Source organism: Chlamydotis macqueenii, chromosome Z (assembly GCF_036417535.1).
Source record: "Chlamydotis macqueenii isolate bChlMac1 chromosome Z, bChlMac1.mat, whole genome shotgun sequence".
Classification (NCBI taxonomy): domain Eukaryota; kingdom Metazoa; phylum Chordata; class Aves; order Otidiformes; family Otididae; genus Chlamydotis; species Chlamydotis macqueenii.
In genome coordinates, this window is record NC_141593.1 from 14,255,666 (window position 1) to 14,273,279 (window position 17,614).

Below are 17,614 nucleotides of genomic sequence, written 5' to 3' on the forward strand. Positions count from 1 at the left end.
GTGGAGTCACAGTTTGTTGCAATTAGCTTGTGCAGACACATGACATTTTCATAACAATACCAATATTCTACCACAATATATTGTTCTCAAGATTTAAAAAAAAAAAAAAAAAAAAAATCAAGTGTGACATACACATATTTGCACTACTGTCATATATGGAGAGAGCTTGTTCTCCTTTATTCCCCAGTTTTCAGCACCACATTGACTTTTGCTCTTTTGCATTAACACTGATGCAAATAAGAGAAGACACAGAACTCAAACATCCAGCATCTATGACAGTCTTCAAGTACTCTTCCACACTCTTGGTCAAGTGTTATCCCCAAGTTGAAGAGAAAAAAAAAAACAACTTGTTGCACAGACTTTAGCTGATTATTCCTCACAACATCCCTGTGAGGTAGGAAGAATAACATCTCCTTTTCCAGCGACAGGAGCCAAGGCAGAGAGCACAGATAACATTTCTCAAGGCAGTCAGTGGAGAACTAGAAAAGCTGCAACTCAGGAGTTCTTGGCTTCTAATTCTTTGCTTCAGAAACCGATGTGCTGAACTCCCATACATTATCAGGTCATTAGTCTTTATAGCCATATATTAATGACAATGATGGCTTCTGTGCGTATGTCAGCAAAGCATAGTTCCATGGCCAAAGCAGCATACACCTGATGCTGTACTCAGACACTTCTCCTGTACTTTATATATGTAAATAAAAATTCACTGTAATTAACTAATCAGTGCTACAACTAATGTAGCATAGATAATTAATTGCAACAGATCAACATTTCATTTATAGATTTCTTTAAGACTTCCCCAGCTATTTAATTTTTTTTTTCCCCTCTGGATAAGTTAATAGTCACTCCCTTCCCTGTATAATAGTTTTCATACTCCCCTCTAAAAACAGCATCCATTCTGCATACTCTCTCTGAGAGCTTTGAGTGACAATGAACAAGACACCTTCAGGAATCACACCCATCCCCTCAGAGTAGCTCTTCACCCATCCTTGGCCCTGAAGGCAAAGATAGGCACCTTTTGCTGTGTACAGCACCAGAAGGGTCAGAATTGTCACTGAAGTGTCTTTATGGACTGAGGAAGAGGCCTCTATCCAAAGCCACAACTCTTTCCTACTGAGCTAAAATAGAGTCACCTTTTGTTACATAGAGACTTTTAATCTGCAAAACCTCTATGAGAAGGACTTCAGTCCACTTCCACAGCAAAAGAAACAGCCAAGCTTTAAGAAAGTAACTTGTTTGAAATGATGGAATAACATATGTAATATATCTAAACAGAGAAAACAGGTGAAAATTAAGCTAGGTAAAAACTAACCTGTGCTTATTTTGGGTCAAAACATTCTGGAGCACTTTGATCAACGGAGTTTCAAGTCCTACATGCAAATTACCTGTCAATCAAATCACTTGTAGATGTTTAATTATGAAATTAGCACTAGTCTTTGTACAACATGGTTTCTTCCCCACGGGCTCAGCATCAGGTCTTGCCTACACAACGGCCTACCACCTATTAGCACCCATGAGTTCAAGTCATACAACTTAGCATTATGGGAGTACTTTTGTACTAGCATAAAGGTGCTTACAAAGGCATTCTGTTTATTCCTTTATGGGAAGAAGGATAACTTATCCTGGTATTGACAAGAGATTATCAAAGAATTGTTTGGAGTGAGTACAACTAAACAAAATAATCTCTCCAATCAATACAGTTTTACTGCTATAAACCCATGTGTAGATCAAGACAAATTTTATAACTGTTCCATGAAAGAGAAGCATTATTTTAGAATGGAAAAATGCAGTACAAAGGCTAGTACACAGCAGTACAAAGACTAGTGCACAGGAGCTAAATATTGCAGGATTTTCCTATCTGGTTCCCTAGAAATATGTTACATTCCTTCCACAACACACACTGACTACTGTGATTACCTCATTCATCTCATATTAGAATGTCTTTCTATACCGTATCCCAACAATGCTTATCACATGTGTAGTAGGAATATATACACGTATCTTTATTTTTGTATCTACATTTTACATGTTTTCCATCACATTTCCATCATCTGCTCCAGTCATTATGTCAAACATTATGTCAGCAATTACTTTAACTCAAGTGTTTTACATGTTCCTATTTAGAATGACAGAAACCATTATACTTGGGGAAAACACTGTTTTAGTAAATGCAGATTTCCAGTCAATTCATGCTCAGTATAATAAAACATATACTGTGCTAACTTGGGATGCAAGATCCAATGCTGTCAATATTACCTATTTGCAAAAAATAACAGTCATTTTGTAATTAAAAACAGTGGAAGAAAGATCTTTATCAAATTGCAGAAACAGTATGAGGGAGTGACTTCATTTTGATTGTCTCATGGCGTTCATTCATCATGAGTTTGTGTTCCAAACTCTTTAGGTTTTGCCGATGCCTTGATTGGCAAGTGGTGCAAAACTATTGCTTTTACCCTTAACCAACTGTATTCCCTTCAGAAGAATCCTCCAAGTGTCCACAACAATCTCTTCCCCTGTTTTCTATGTAACACGGGATGGACAGACCTCATTCCAGAAACAACTCTCATCTGCCTTTGAATGGGGGCTGGGGAGAAGGATTATATCCAGAGAGTAAGAGCGGTTCATGCAGGACAACTATGCAGCTATGGGTTGTCTGCATGGGGATGGAGACTTTCTAATCTTCCTATTTCACACTAGCCCCATTCTAGTTTGTATTATTTAAATAGAAGGAGCCAGAGTTGGACTCTGGGACATGTAGGCTTCTTAATGCCAACAGACATACACCATGGAAAGAGCAGACACATTCAGGGCTAAGGACCCAGTTACTTCCATAAACAGTTTTGTCACAGACTCATTAAAAGGTTTAGAAAAAGGAAAGTCCATATTCCTCACATCTCTCTACAGCTGCATACATTTGCTATAGACCACTCCAGAAAAAACACCTTTACAGGAAAATGGACGTAGTAAGTGCTGCAGTTCGAGAGCAATGGAGTGATTTGTAAGTTTAATGACATCAGCAAAAGCAGAAGCAATCATAAGTTTTGCATGGTCATTTTCTGAATCTGTGTAAAAAATGTAGTATTTGGCAGACAGACTACAAGGCATTTTTTGTATAATGTTCATTAACATTTTAGTAGAACATTATTCAAAATTTAGGGAATAAATTCACCCTTCCATTAAAATTGGTAATGTTATGAAAGTAAAATATAATTTAGGCTGGTAGTCACAGCCTGAGTTTAACCATCTGGAAACTACTTACAAAGCCCTTAAAAAAAAAAAAAAAGTAGTAAAATCGCAAAACAGTCATCGATTTCTCTTCACTGAGCTCCCATTTGGAAACAAGCCTTCTGGCAAGTTAAGCCCGGTCTGTATTTCATGTTTAAATCTGCCTCATTGGTATTAGTTTTGGCGAAACCTAGCAAAAACAAGGGAAAAAACACAACAGTTGGCATACAGATACAGCAGGACAACCCACCGTTCACTTCCACCTCTATCAACTACGTGCCACGGAAGACTAGAGACACTGTATTTATTTAAACTCATGTATTTGCAGTATTTCAGAGATAAACACTCCCACAACTAAATTTTCTGATGTAGCAATACAAGATATGAGTGGTGCTAATATCCAGCCTCTAAACCTCACTTATTTTGAGTTGGATTATTAATTTAAGAATATAAGCAGATTAAACTTGGACAGCTGAACCTGTACATGCCCCTGCTAATTCCATGGTCTTCTCAAGTGGCTTCCAATACCAGGAGAAGGAATAGCTGAACTCAGGTGAAACAGCTCCTCAATTATACAGTGTGGAGGATGGTGCATGAACGTAACTCAAAAACAGTCTGTGGCTTGGTTAACACACTGGCCCATAAATTGTCATAGCTTGTGTATGCTGGGGCTGTGCTCACCATGAGCAGCAATAGGAGAGAGAGCTGCATATGGGCAACAGCTTCAGCCATCACCTTCTAATCCACTTGTATTCAAGCATCAATACACTGAATGATGTAGAGTCAACAAACCAGATTATATGTAATGTATGATTGAATCACCACTGCAATATTAAAACAAGCATGCCAAGGAATCTTAAACGGATGATTTCCCTTCTTTGCTCAATAGGCAAGTTCATTCTGCTTCTTCTTCCCACCCCCCAGCAGAGAGGATGCCGTTTGTAAATCCTGGGTCTGTGCAGTAGTCAATCGAGTTTTGGAATATGTGTATTAGTATGGGATATACAATCAAATGTCTACAGATAATATACACATACTGTATCTACAGTATATGTATACATTTGATTTGATTATTTTTTATTATATAACTCAATGCTTCTAATTTTACCTATTTTTTAAAAACTTGCATTCTTCTGTTCACATTCATTTGATTCATTTGATGATGACAGAGTTCAATATTTCTAATTCTACCTTTTTTTTTTTAAACCTGTCTTTTTCCATTGACGTCTATTTTTGTGTGAGGATACACTTTATTCTATTGTTTTAATTCCACATACACATAAAAAATAGTTATATTAGAAGATATCCAGCAGACCAAAACCAAAACACAGTAAGCAGAAACAGGAAACTAGATGAGGAAAAAGGTGTAAATGGGAAAAACACAGAGAAGATTTTGAAGAGTGGCAATGGTTAACATCTGGTTGAACCCTGATTGCAGACCTACACAAATACCCTGAAGAAAAGCTCTCCACAGAAGATCCAAGCCTCTTTAAATATCTCCTGTTCCCAGCTCTATTTAAGTAGATGCCCCACGGTGAAGATCAAAAATAACTCATGTGATCTTACGTGTTCAGGATGAAAAGTAGTTCCACGGATCATCTGGCTCCTAGTTGATTAATGTGTTCCACAGAAACATCACATACTGCATTCTTTCTGCCTCCTTATCCCATCTTTTTCACTTAACAGTAAGTAAGCTAGCTCATGAAAGAATGATATATAAGGGCCTTTCCAAGCATTAAAGCCTCTTCATTTTAGAGGTACAGGGCTGTATTTCCTGTACGAGTTATATTTCTACATTATCCTTCCTCCAGCCACTATATATCATCATTTATAACCTTATGAGAACAGCCACCAAAGAAAGCTTAGTTCATGAAGAATGTGTTTACTGTATCAAATGCTAATGAAATGTTTTCAGTGGAGGGAAACTGTTCATTGATTTTTCAAAGTTGTGGGTGAACTAGGATAACAAATAGATGCAACAGGTACAAGTGTAGAGGAGCTGGCGAAAGTCCCTGAGTGCACCAGCATTCCTGGACTAGTTCCAGAAATGTTTCAAGATTTCTGACTCCAGGTGCCTATGTGCCTCACTTAGTTTGGGCCTATTTCTGCCTCAACCAGGGATGGTTCCACTGAAGTAAAGGCAAAAACTGGAGGATGAAGACAGCACCACTAAAATCTGTATTCTGCAAATAATGACAAAAGGCAATATCCGGAGGAGATTATTGTTTTTCTGCTGTCATAGATTCTGGTGCCATCAAAACCTCAAGCGTTTTACATTTGAATGAGCATATTACATTAAATGTAATGTCTGCACATCTGATGCTAACAGCTGTCATTTGTGTACTGCTATCAGTTTCAGAAAGAGTCTGATCCCCATGAGTGCTGAAGTGCCACAATGCCTGCTGAAGAAAACAGAGGTGGCGAGAGCCCAGCACCACTCAAATCTGGACCCAAATACAACTGTTTCTCTAAATGAAATGTGTATAAATAAGCAGAAAAAAAATGCTAATGTGACAAAAGGCATGGTTTGTGCTTGGAAAAGAAGGAGTAATCAAGTCTGAAATGCAGAATGCTCCCCAAGTTCACTACTTTAAATTCCAGTAGAGTCGGTCAATTCAGTGTCACCCTGTGCTCAGAGCACGGCATTTGCTAAGGGCTGAATGTACTTACTGAAGACTATTTTACAGTACACAGCCACAGAGCTGCTACTTTCTTATAGTACTTGCTGAGCAACATGTTCTTTCTTACTATTATTTCACTTACAGGAAGAACAGCTTATGTTGGAAGCTTCAGAACACTTTGCTAATGTTGAACAAGTATATGTGCTGGGACCAGCTTGCCTGGGCAGTCCTGTATGCAGCATCCAAACTGGTGAGAGGGATTCGGGGCAAATCAAGCTTGTTGACTCTCTGATTTCCAACTCCAAACTACCCTTTTCAGCTACACAAACAGCCCTATGCTTATTTCATTATGTTTCTTTATAGCAAGCAGTTCTTTCAAGGGCTGATTTGGAACAATGCTGAGTCCTAACAACTTCTAATTACCTCATCAGAAGGTGTGCAAAACCAAGTCATTGTTCAAAAATGTAAACACAGTCCCTCAAGGGGGAAAAAAAAAAAAAAAGAAAAAAAAAAAAGAAAAGATGACCAGTGTTAGAATATTTGTTAGAATAATAAGTTACTTATCCCTTAACATTTGAAACTGCAGATAAAAGCAAACCACAATTCCAACATCAGCTTTTGTACAAAAATCTCCTAATGTTCCTAAAATGACTTTTGCAATGGGGGTGATTGATCAGGAAAAACCACAACATCCGTTTAAAAATGGACTCAATCCTGCAACAGCCTGTTTCCCCAAAGGAAAATGTACTTCCAGAAAATAAAACCATATCTTCTATTATTCTGTACTCACTGGCTCAAACTTGGACAGTCAATTTATTATTAAACATACACTAGTCAATTGCTATTCAACTACCTAATGTTTCTCTGGCAGATGCTTTTCCTGAACTTCATGTTCATAGAATCATAGAATAGTTAGAGTTGGAAGGGACCTTCAAAGGCCATCTAGTCCAACCCCCTGCAAGAAGCAGGGACATCTTTGACTAGATCAGGTTGCTCAGAGCCTCATCCAGCCTGGCCTTGAACGATTCCAGGGATGGGGCATCCACCACCTCTCTGGGCAACCTGTTCCAGTGCTCTACAACTCACATTGTAAAAAAATTTTTTTCTAATATCTAATCTAAACCTACCTCCTTCTAATTTAAACTCATTACCCCTTGTTCTATCACAATAGGCCCTACTGAACAGCTTCTCCCCATCTTTCCTGTAGGCCCCCTTGAGGTATTGGAAGACCGCTATCAGGTCTCCCCGGAGCCTCCTCTTCTCCAGGCTGAACAGCCCCAACTCTCTCAGCCTGTCCTCATAGGAGAGGTGCTCCAGCCCTCTGATCATCTCTGTGGCCCTCCTCTGGACCCTTTCCAACTGGTCCATGTCCTTCTTGTGTTGGGGACTCCAGAACTGGACGCAGTACTCCAGGTGGGGTCTCACCAGGGCAGAGTAGAGGGGCAGAATCACCTCCCTCGACCTGCTGGCCATGCTCCTCTTGATGCAGTCCAGGATGTGGTTGGCCTTCTGGGCCGCAAGGGCGCATTGCCAGCTCACGTTGAACCTCTCGTCTACCAACACTCCCAGGTCTTTCTCCTCAGGGCTGCTCTCGACCCAATCCCCGCCCAGCCTGTATTTGTGCTTGGGATTGCCATGACCCAGGTGCAGGACCTTGCACTTGGCCTGGTTGAACTTCATGAGGTTGGCACGGGCCCACCTCTCCAGCCTGTCAAGGTCCCTCTGGATGGCATCCCTCCCTTCCAGCGAGTCGACGGCACCACACAGCTTGGTGTCATCGGCGAACTTGCTGAGGGTGCACTCTATCCCACTGTCCATGTCACCGACAAAGATGTTGAACAGGGCCGGGCCCAACACGGACCCCTGAGGGACGCCACTCATGACCGGTCTCCACCTGGACATTGAGCAGTTGACCACCACTCTCTGAGTGCGGCCATCCAGCCAACTCCTTATCCACCGAGTGGTCCATCCATCGAACCCATGCCTCTCTAGTTTAGAGAGAAGGATGTCGTGCGGGACAGTGTCAAATGCCTTGCACAAGTCCAGGTAGATGATATCCGTTGCCTGTCCCTTGTCCACCGATGCTGTTACCCCGTCATAAAAGGCCACCAAATTGGTCAGGCACGATCTGCCCTTGGTGAAGCCATGTTGGCTGTCACCAACCACCTCCTTGCTCTCCATGTGCCTTAGCATGGTTTCCAGGAGAATCTGCTCCATGACCTTGCCAGGCACAGAGGTGAGGCTGACCGGCCTGTTATCTTTTAAGATTATTTTGTAAAACTGAGCTTTTAGATTAAAAAAAATAAAAGGGAAGCTAGGGGGAATTTTTACCCAGACAGACTTATCCTGATGTTTTTAAAATAATGAAATGCATCTGCAAAAGTATGGTTCTCAGTCTGTTCTTTCACAGTCTCATCAACAATGTAAAGCAGTGCAAGCCCAAACAGATTACCTGCCAAGGTGATCTATATGCTAGGCAGCAGCAAATCTGATTTAAGCATGCAAAATAAGCCATTATTTTGTCTTCACAGCACAGTAAAATGGAGGGGAAATTGTTTATTTTTTATATGATGCCAGTCTATAATGAAGATTGTTGACTCTAAATCACGTTCTCTTTGACATTTTGTTGTTGCAAATGTCCTTTAAGGATGTTTTTCCAAATAAGTAAGCAGACTGTGAAAATAGGACTGTGTAGCCAAATGTGTCTCAAAGAAAGCCATGCAGGCTACAAAGTTCTCTTCTCCAAAAAACTAGTCTGCATGGGGAGAGATAGTTACACATAAAGGTACAGCCATCCTTTAAAATCTAGAGAGAAGTTTGGTTTAGTTCAGATTATTCACTGCATCATCCACTGAAAAAAAGCTGCTAGAAAAGGGTCAACTCCTAATTTTCCATCCATTAGTTCTGTTTCAAACTAGCAAAACACATGATCCAAAACCTGCTAATTTTACTGTAGCAATACAGTATCACTAAAGTTCCTGTCACTAATATAAACGAGATGTCTCATTCAGTGAACATAAATAAGCACAAGCACAACTGTTGCGCTTGCAAGGAAGCCTGCGGCAGAGTCTTGAAATGTGGTAAAAAGGACAAAGGATGCTGCTTTCTGCCTGTCACAATGCTCAAATCTCTATTTCCTGAACTCCAAAATTAAGTGAAGGAGCTGTTGGTGTTCACTATATATGAGTATCACGCCATCAATGGTCCAATATTATGCAACAGTGACCTAGTCTTGCTGTCACAGATCTTAACAGAAGTTTTGGTAAGGATTTCAGTGAGAGGAGGACTGGGTCACTGTGGCCCGGAAACATTCTTTGCAGGGGGGGGGGGGGAGGGCGGGTGGGGGGGGGTGGGCGGGTGGGGGGGGGTGGGCGGGCAGGGGGGAAGAGACACAACGGAAAAAGTATGAGCTCTTCCATGCCACAGCTTTAATAAACAAATCACTGTGGTTCATAATTTCCATCTGTAGCACTAGAGAAATTTCAGGCACTTCGGGAACTACAAATCAGCAGGTAACACTGACCCAAGCACATACCCTGGCAGAGGTACGACTTGCAAGCAAGCACTGCTTTGCAAGCAATTATGCAAACTGTGTGCTTTCAAGTAAGTATACGAGAGTGCATAAACCAAGCAGCATCTACATTTTTCATGCCCATAGTTCCTGTAGTGTAGCTCGTGATTTCATGCATGACCATGGCAGCCCTACAAAGCTGACTGCACTGGAATTTGCCTTCAGGAGAACTAGGAAAAGGTGCCTGTGAAATGTCCCTTCCAGCTCCCAGTGAGACAGATTCCAGGGACCCAGATGGTGGATTGTTGCAACACCTCTCATCAACGGCTAACTTCAGGCTATCCTAAAGATTCAAAAGTTATGCCATTCCTTTGTAACATTTACAGGAAATCACTAAGGGACAGTGACTGGTGCTAATCTTTTCTCTGGTCCTAATAGTCTTGCTGTATCATGCCTACTGTGCTGCTGGAAAGGTTAATCTCATAGTCCGTCATTTTAAGCTTATCATTTCTTTCTCTGAATTCTTTGGTTGCTTCTGCTTTCATTGCCTTGAGCACAGGCTGCTGGACTTCACTTTGTGTGACACACACTCAATTAAATACATATGTATTAGTCACCTGAACCAAAACCAAACCAACTCCTTCCAAACAAGCAGGTTTGGAAAACATAAGGACTGACGTCTTCTGACAACAAAGTCCTTTCCTGCAGTTTCAGTCTATTTAAATGCTTACCAAACACGGCGCCTTCAAATTCATCATGAAGTCAATCCCCAAATTAAATACACAGGAACAAAATAAAGTGACTGACTGCAATAGATACAAACCTGCAAGGTCATTCTTTATGTTTTAGTTTCGGATGCTAGCTATTTGACAGGCTGATCAGCCAAAGAAGAAGTCCTGACATTATCGAAGTTTTTAAAAATTGATCATTTTTTCCTAACCCACAGTCAGAAGCTGAATGAATTATTTCTTTTGCACACAGAATTGCTGAATATGGAAGGTTGCTTACACTGTAAATTAAAAAATAATAATGACTTCCATAAAATGTTACGTGGAAAATTAATAATGGAGCAAAATGATTTTGTAGCAGTTTCCTGCACTTTGCAGTTGCAGATAGCTCATCTTTAACCAAACAATTCTTCTCAGATAAACTAATGTATTTTCTGAAGTGAACAGCTCTTTATTTAAAATATTTAAAACTCCACAAGAAAAACACACACTATTATTTTTTAGCATATCCATAAGAGAAATGCTCTCTTATGGACACAGAGAATGAATAAAACTGCACAGGCTCATTGCTCAGAAAGTTTTACTTACTGCCAATAGTATGCTCAAAGCCTTAATAACAAACTCTTTCACACACTAACTGCTCTGCAATCTTTCAATTACGCGCTCTAGCCCTGTCATTAAACTCTGCAAAGAGGACGAGTATTGCACTTCATTATCAAATATTCCCCAATTATTTTTACAGTACAATTTGTACTGTGCCATACTCGCTGTCCTTGCCAGAGGAAGGCTGACCTGCCCCAAAGGCTTCACAACACAGAAGAAAAAATTTCGCAATGTGCATGTAGGAGAAGGCCATGCAGAAACTATATTTGTTATCAACCACACATAGCAGTCAGTTACAATCTATTGTGCTACAACTTTTCATTAATGTGTTAGCATTAAGCAAGACTTAAGAATGAATGCAAAGGTCAAAATGCAGTGGCTTTCTGGATTAATGCAGAGTGTAAGTTTCATTTGTACAAGGCAATGGGAGAATAAAAGCAAAGATATCAACAGCAGAGCATTTAATTAATTGGCACTAGTAACACAGACTGGGCACATCTAATCACCCCTGTTGAGAAAACTCACAACTCCACCTAAAGATAGCACGAAAACTGAGCAACAGAGAGTTAAGTAAACTAACTTGTACAGTGGGAAAATAAATATTCATCCACCTCTCATATGAATCAGCTCCCTGTTTCAAAGTATCATGAAAGTTCCCTTTCTACATTGTCCTTTTACTCTTAGTCATTTCTCCATTGCTTCTATTTTTCCTGGCTTATAATGCTTTCAATATAATCATACTAGATTAGCCCTAAATTATCTTCTTATTTTCTTTCTAAATAGCACAGGTGATCTACCAAGCCCTCAACTGTAAGGAGGAAGCTTACTGCATCTACAAGTCTTCATGTGATGAGTATTTGTGGAGAGTATTTGTTCTGACAGCAGACTAACTACATTTGTTTGTAAAATGACTTACTGTGAAGTCACAGCCAGTGCTTTTCTTGATATCATCCACTGTCAGTCCTTCCCAGATTTCCACAAGGGTCAACCCCTTCTTCTTGTCCACATCAAACACAGCCTGTCAAGTTCAAATAACACACAATTAATTTTTTACTATCAGAGCAGAAAACAAGGATGTAAGGAGTAATATTGTACAAAATGGTATGCTGAAGTGGTTAGCATTCCTTTAGTAACAAAAGATGCAATTATCAATTGGTTTCACTTTTCACTTTTCTGACCTACCAGTGAAAATTTCTGCTATATTTATTTGTACCTGAAAGAATCTAAAATATGAGACGTGTTAGTTCTGCAAGAAAAATATGCAATTGTTTTTCATTGCATGAAATGAGGACCATGCCTCCTGCTTCAATCTAGTGAGAACTGAGAGATCAAAAGGAAAGAGTTGAGACATTCTTTACTGCAAGACAATCCTCAACAAGAGATCATGAAGGTGAACAGGAAAAGGCAATGGCTCCCTCATTTTTCTATTTCATTTTTAGGCCAGTAGAGAGGTACAGAGAGGTTGATCACCTTCATCAGGTTATAAACTTCTCCAACAGCTACTGCACGCCCAGTGCAAATTTTACTATTTTCAGAAACTAGCAATGAAAGACAAGATTTCTTATTGTATTTTTAATAGAAAGCCTGGGATGAAGTGGCTAAAGAGGAAAGGCTGCTCTTTCTGATGTCTTCACAAGATATGCTTTCTGCTTCCAAGGCTCAGAAGCGCATCAAATAAAAATACCTGTAAAACGATGTGCACTTCAGTGGTGCCTACCAGAGGGAGATACACAGGTTGCATGTTAAGTTGCCAGGGAAACAATAAGGGTTATAATAATTTTCCATTTAGAAAAAGAAAAAAAAAAAGGCAGTGGCAAAAGACTTTATATGAAAGCGAAGTCTTAAGCTCATCACAGAAGCGTACTGAAGTTCAGCTGTCGTCTGGATGCATCACACTGATTTATGGGACTGAAAAATGATAGCTCCTTTAAGACTTAAAAGAGAAGCTGGGCATAAGGAATATACATGCTAAGAAGCTAGAGTGGAAACAGAATTTGCAGCACTATCTAAGTACTGTTGCACATTTGTTTCACCTCCTAATAAAGCTACTAGATTTGACGAGTGGTGACTCTTAGAGAAATTTCTGCTTGTTTATTTTGTATCAGTCCTTGTTCAGTCTCATTTTTTTGTACCTTACATTTTCATGTGGCTAGTTCGTAGAAGACTGGAAAAAATCCACATTTTCATTTATTTTTCTGTACTACGTGGAGAAAAAAAAAACCTTTACAGTAGCAATATGCCACTAGAAGAAAGCAAATTCTACATCATCAGCTTTGAGGCATGCTACTTAGTACGATAGATGGCTCACAGATGGACTCTTCTAAGCCCTTAGAAGTGTAAACACTGATAATAAAAGGAGTACGATTACAGCAAAAACTTTAAGTCACTTATCCTTTGCTGAAAAGATCCCCTAATGTACTTTGAACAGCAGCAATATCAGATATTCACATGTACTTCCACTGGAGAGTAAACTGCTTCACAAATAGAATGAAGTAAGGACAAAATAATTAAAGCCCCACTAGGGCTACAGGTTGTGTTTCTCTGAAAGAGAAATACACTAATACACTGTCGAATACACTAAGAAAGATGCCAATTGTCTGACATAGAAGTGCTACACAGTTGTTGCTCTGCTGGAAAAAAAAAAAAGGAGTTGTCATTACAGCTGTATTTGAGGATTTGCATCTTACATGGCATATTTTCAGGAAATCTTTGGGAAAAATAAGGAGATGAACATTTTGCATAGTTCTCATACATGGCATCTTTGTTCTGAAGGTGTCTAAGAATATGGCCCAGTATGCTAGATGTCAATGGTGAATGAAAGCTTTAAAAGGAAAAATAGAAGCCTCTAGACCTCTAAAATTCAAATCCAAGGGAATCTTTGCCCTTCACTGGCAACAGATATCAAACATATTCTTCATCTTTACTAAGCTTTACTGCTTTTACAGAGTGTCCCTTCAGGAGGAAAGCAGGAGGAGGAAAGTAATGACAGCGATTCAAGAAAAGTACTTTACCTTCTCTGTAATGATGCGGTTCACACACTGTTTCCCAGTAAGTGGTAAACTGCACTTTTCCAAGATTTTATGGACATTGCCCTGTGTTTAACAATATATAGACAAACATTAGTTTTCAAAATCAAGACAATTTACTCAGAATTCAAGTATGTACACAAAAAAAAAAAAAAAAGGAAAATCACAATATTACTGAAACATTCAGTGTATTTTCTGAATTCACTTCTATGGCAGACTACATCTCTGGCAATTTTGGACAGTTGTTACTTAAAATCCATATATAGCAACATGACAAGAATCTCACTGTACCAGTGAGTGGGCTTCTGAGTTTAGAAGTTCTGCTTACTTTTGCTTAATAATTTGTCTTTCTTGCTGCAATGTGAGGATAACAGATCATAGAATCATAGAATGGCTAGGGTTGGAAGGGACTTTCAAAGGTCATCTAGTCCAACCCCCCTGCAAGGAGCAGGGACATCCCTGACTAGATCAGGTTGCTCAGAGCCTCATCCAGCCTGGCCTTGAACGTTTCCAGAGATGGGGCCTCCACCACCTTTCTGGGCAACCTGTTCCAGTGTTCTATAACTCGCATCGTAAAAAATTTTTTCCTAATTTCTAATCTAAATCTATCCCCCTCTATTTTAAAACCATTACCTCTCGTCCTATCGCAACAGGCCCTACTAAACAGCCTCTCCCCATCTTTCTTGTAGGCCCCCTTGAGGTACTGGAAGACCGCTATCAGGTCTCCCTGGAGCCTCCTCTTCTCCAGATACATGAGACCTCGCTGATGACACATCAAGGACAAAAATTAGGGAAAGACATTGCAGTCTTACACATTATCACAAACACCATGTACAGGATCAGCCATACACATACGCATTTCAAATCCCCAGGGCTCAAGTGCAGTCATGCTCTGAAAATAGTAAATCCAGTTTCTTTACCCACACTGAATTCTCATTTCCTCCATCTCTCCAGGAAAGCCCAAAAGCAGACTAAGAGATGAGTGCAACATGCTCATCTTCAAGTGCCACACAGAAGTTACACTATCTCTGGTTTAGACAGAACAAATTAGCATGCAAATATAGTAGAAAATAATATATATATATAAAACAGGCTTTACTTTAAGGCATTTTCTTTTCTGGAGCCTCAAATGTCAGCTACTCTAAATCATGGGGAAAATACTACCTAGTGAGAAGAGACAGCTTCTGACATGAAGCTGGGCAGGTAAGATTTGGGTGGTGAGTTTTTTGGGGTATTTTTCGTTCTTTTTTTTCCTCTTTCTTCCTTTTTTTTTTTAACAGGAGTTCACAAGCAGCTTTAGATCCTGCTAAATGAATGTAAGAGCTGCAAGAACATAAATGCAAGAGCTCTGAATGGATATAAAAGAGATGGATGGCTACATTTTTAGCCAGTGTTTGTAGGCATTTTACAGAGGTAGCATTAAGTGCACATTTCTCCCATCATCACATGCGTTTATTTTTTTTCTAATTATCAATTTTCAGTTACATATTTCAAAACTGTCAGAGTATTACATGTCTTATTTAACCATCTGAATGCAATACTTTTTAAATTTACGATCATCCGTTTGCCTTAAGACTTAATATAAACTCAGGAACCATCTCTGAGCCATTTTGACTTGAGTGATAACAAAATGAGCAATCCATGTGCTTTTGAATTTATCTTTTTCTCTGAAGATCTATTTCTTTATTCTTTCTTCTATTTTACACTGGTAAGATCCACATCTGGTATCAAGGCAACTACTTTGATGAAACTCACTCACTCTTAATGAAAATAATTATTTGTGTCAGAGTGTTACTTTCAATTGATCTATTTATATCCTGTCCATCTTGAGGACATTCCTGCACACTCTGCTTAAGAGCCGAAATTAATCTGTGCTATTTGTAATATCTTCAGTAACATATCAGGTATACTTTTCAGCCATATGAAATGAAGTATCTCTTCTTGGCACCCAACTGATATTGAAATGCATGGCCTTGCAGAGGTGACAGCTTGAAAGGCTCCTGTGACCCAGAGAACTGATACATTCCAGCTTCTTAACACTTGAACTGAAGATTATTGTATTACCAGCTAGCATTAAAGGGGACTTTTTGAAGACATCCATCAGGGCACTATCAGAATAGGAATCCAAATGGAACCGTATGAATTTTTACAGTCTGAGTTTATACAAGATTTGTTCAGATAAAGGAAAATACTTGTACAGATACAGAAAACCTTAAGGTGTTTCAGCCTGCTTTAAGTAAAACATCCTGTTATTGAAGAACAAAAATGTCCTTAATCTTCCACGACACATTAAAATCAAAACTATTCAAAATGACAGAAAGGAGTTTTCAATTCAGTGCTCCATGTTTCAGTCACATCCAAATCAAATCAAGTGCTTAAAACTAGTTTCCATTCTATTTTTCAGAATGATGTAGACAACTCATTTCACAACATGTAACAATTACCAGCCTTTACTTTACTATCTTTTGCAAAACATGACAATAATGGTATGGGGGTAAGAACTTGACTTTTATTTCTCTTAAACAGTATTTAGCAGATGAGGCATAGATGCACAGGGACTGTTTACAGATTAAATAACAACCCTACATTCTATTATTTTTCTTCATGGTTATAAACAGAAAAGTAATTTAGCAAAAATACCATAAAGAACTAGACTTTCAATTTGCCAAGCCTCTCAGAGTGGCCTAAGCATATGGATCAAAAACTGAGCCACATTTCCAACAGACATGTCCTCCTAGTTCCTGACGTGCTGTGATACATAAATTTCCTGAGCTAAAGACTGCTTCTGGGCAATGCTGTTTAATTGTCACCAATTAACTAAACCTAATAAAACAGTTTAGTCCTCTTCACATAGACTTAATTATTTGAGCTTCTGCATCATCCTGTCGATCATCCACAACTTCAGTAGCTGTCTGTGAAAAATGTTTCTTGTTGTTTCAAACACACTGGTTGCTAATTTCAGTTGGCTACCCCTACCCATGTAGAAGGGAGTGATTACCCGTTCTGCATCCATCTTCTCCCTGCCCTTTATTATTTTATATATTTCTATGTTATTGTTTCTCAACAGTGCTTCTTAAGCTGAAGAATCTTCTACAAAATTCATTTCATGTGCTGGTATCTTTCTTCTGTACCTTTTGTTTTCCATTACACATACAAATTTAAGTAATTTTAAAATGTAAATAATTTGGGGCAGAGAGTATTTAGTTTTATTTGTAACATACTGCATATCAGAGTTTAAAAAGAGGAAAACTCTTTCAGTACTTATTTGAGTGTTAGGACAGATACTAGTTTTACTTTCATAATTAAGTGTAAATTGTTTTGCCTGCACTGGAAGGACTCAGCCTATTGCTATGTTTAAAAACTGCAACATGTGTGCTGAAAGGAGAATGCATTTTTAAACTCTTAGAAAACTTATTTTAATGTTTGACAAGCCATTATTATTACACAAAAAAAAAATTGAAAAGGATTAAAAGATTCTTCACAAGATTATAAATCAGACAAAACTGACTGTAGGAACTAGTTATTGCAGCAACTCTTGAACATGTCCACTGAAGGCAATGTGTATATCCCATGCCTTCCACTGTATTTCCATTCATCAAATCTTGACTGCTATTGATTTACAGGAGACTTTGGAGTCTAATGATAGATTTCTTATTATGTATTTGGAGAATAAGATGACATATATGTCCCTACACTAACAAGTCAGCAGGTACAACAGATTGTCACAGTACATACAGACATTTCTTTCACTCAGTAGCATACTGGGCTCCAAGCAAGATGAAAGATTGCTCCTCTGATGCACAGATACAGATTAAATAAGTTTGTGAGAAAATCTTTTTTTGTAAAGAATTAAAAAATCGTGAATATAAAGTAACCTCTGTAAGAAACAGTCACCCT

General features: G+C 38.9%; 1 protein-coding gene across 1 annotated transcript in view; it reads right to left on the reverse strand.

The window, feature by feature from the left end:
- Nucleotides 1-1,984: 1,984 nt before the first annotated feature.
- Nucleotides 1,985-17,614, reverse strand: part of OXCT1 (3-oxoacid CoA-transferase 1) — a 91,091-nt gene continuing 75,461 nt past the window's right edge. Inside the window, exons 15-17 of the mRNA XM_086770517.1 lie at nt 13,703-13,783; nt 11,608-11,709; nt 1,985-3,418 (exon numbers count right to left, since the gene is read on the reverse strand). Of these exons, the coding sequence (XP_086626643.1) occupies nt 3,383-3,418; nt 11,608-11,709; nt 13,703-13,783 (219 nt within the window). The 3' untranslated portion in view covers nt 1,985-3,382. The remainder of the gene's footprint in view (nt 3,419-11,607; nt 11,710-13,702; nt 13,784-17,614) is intronic.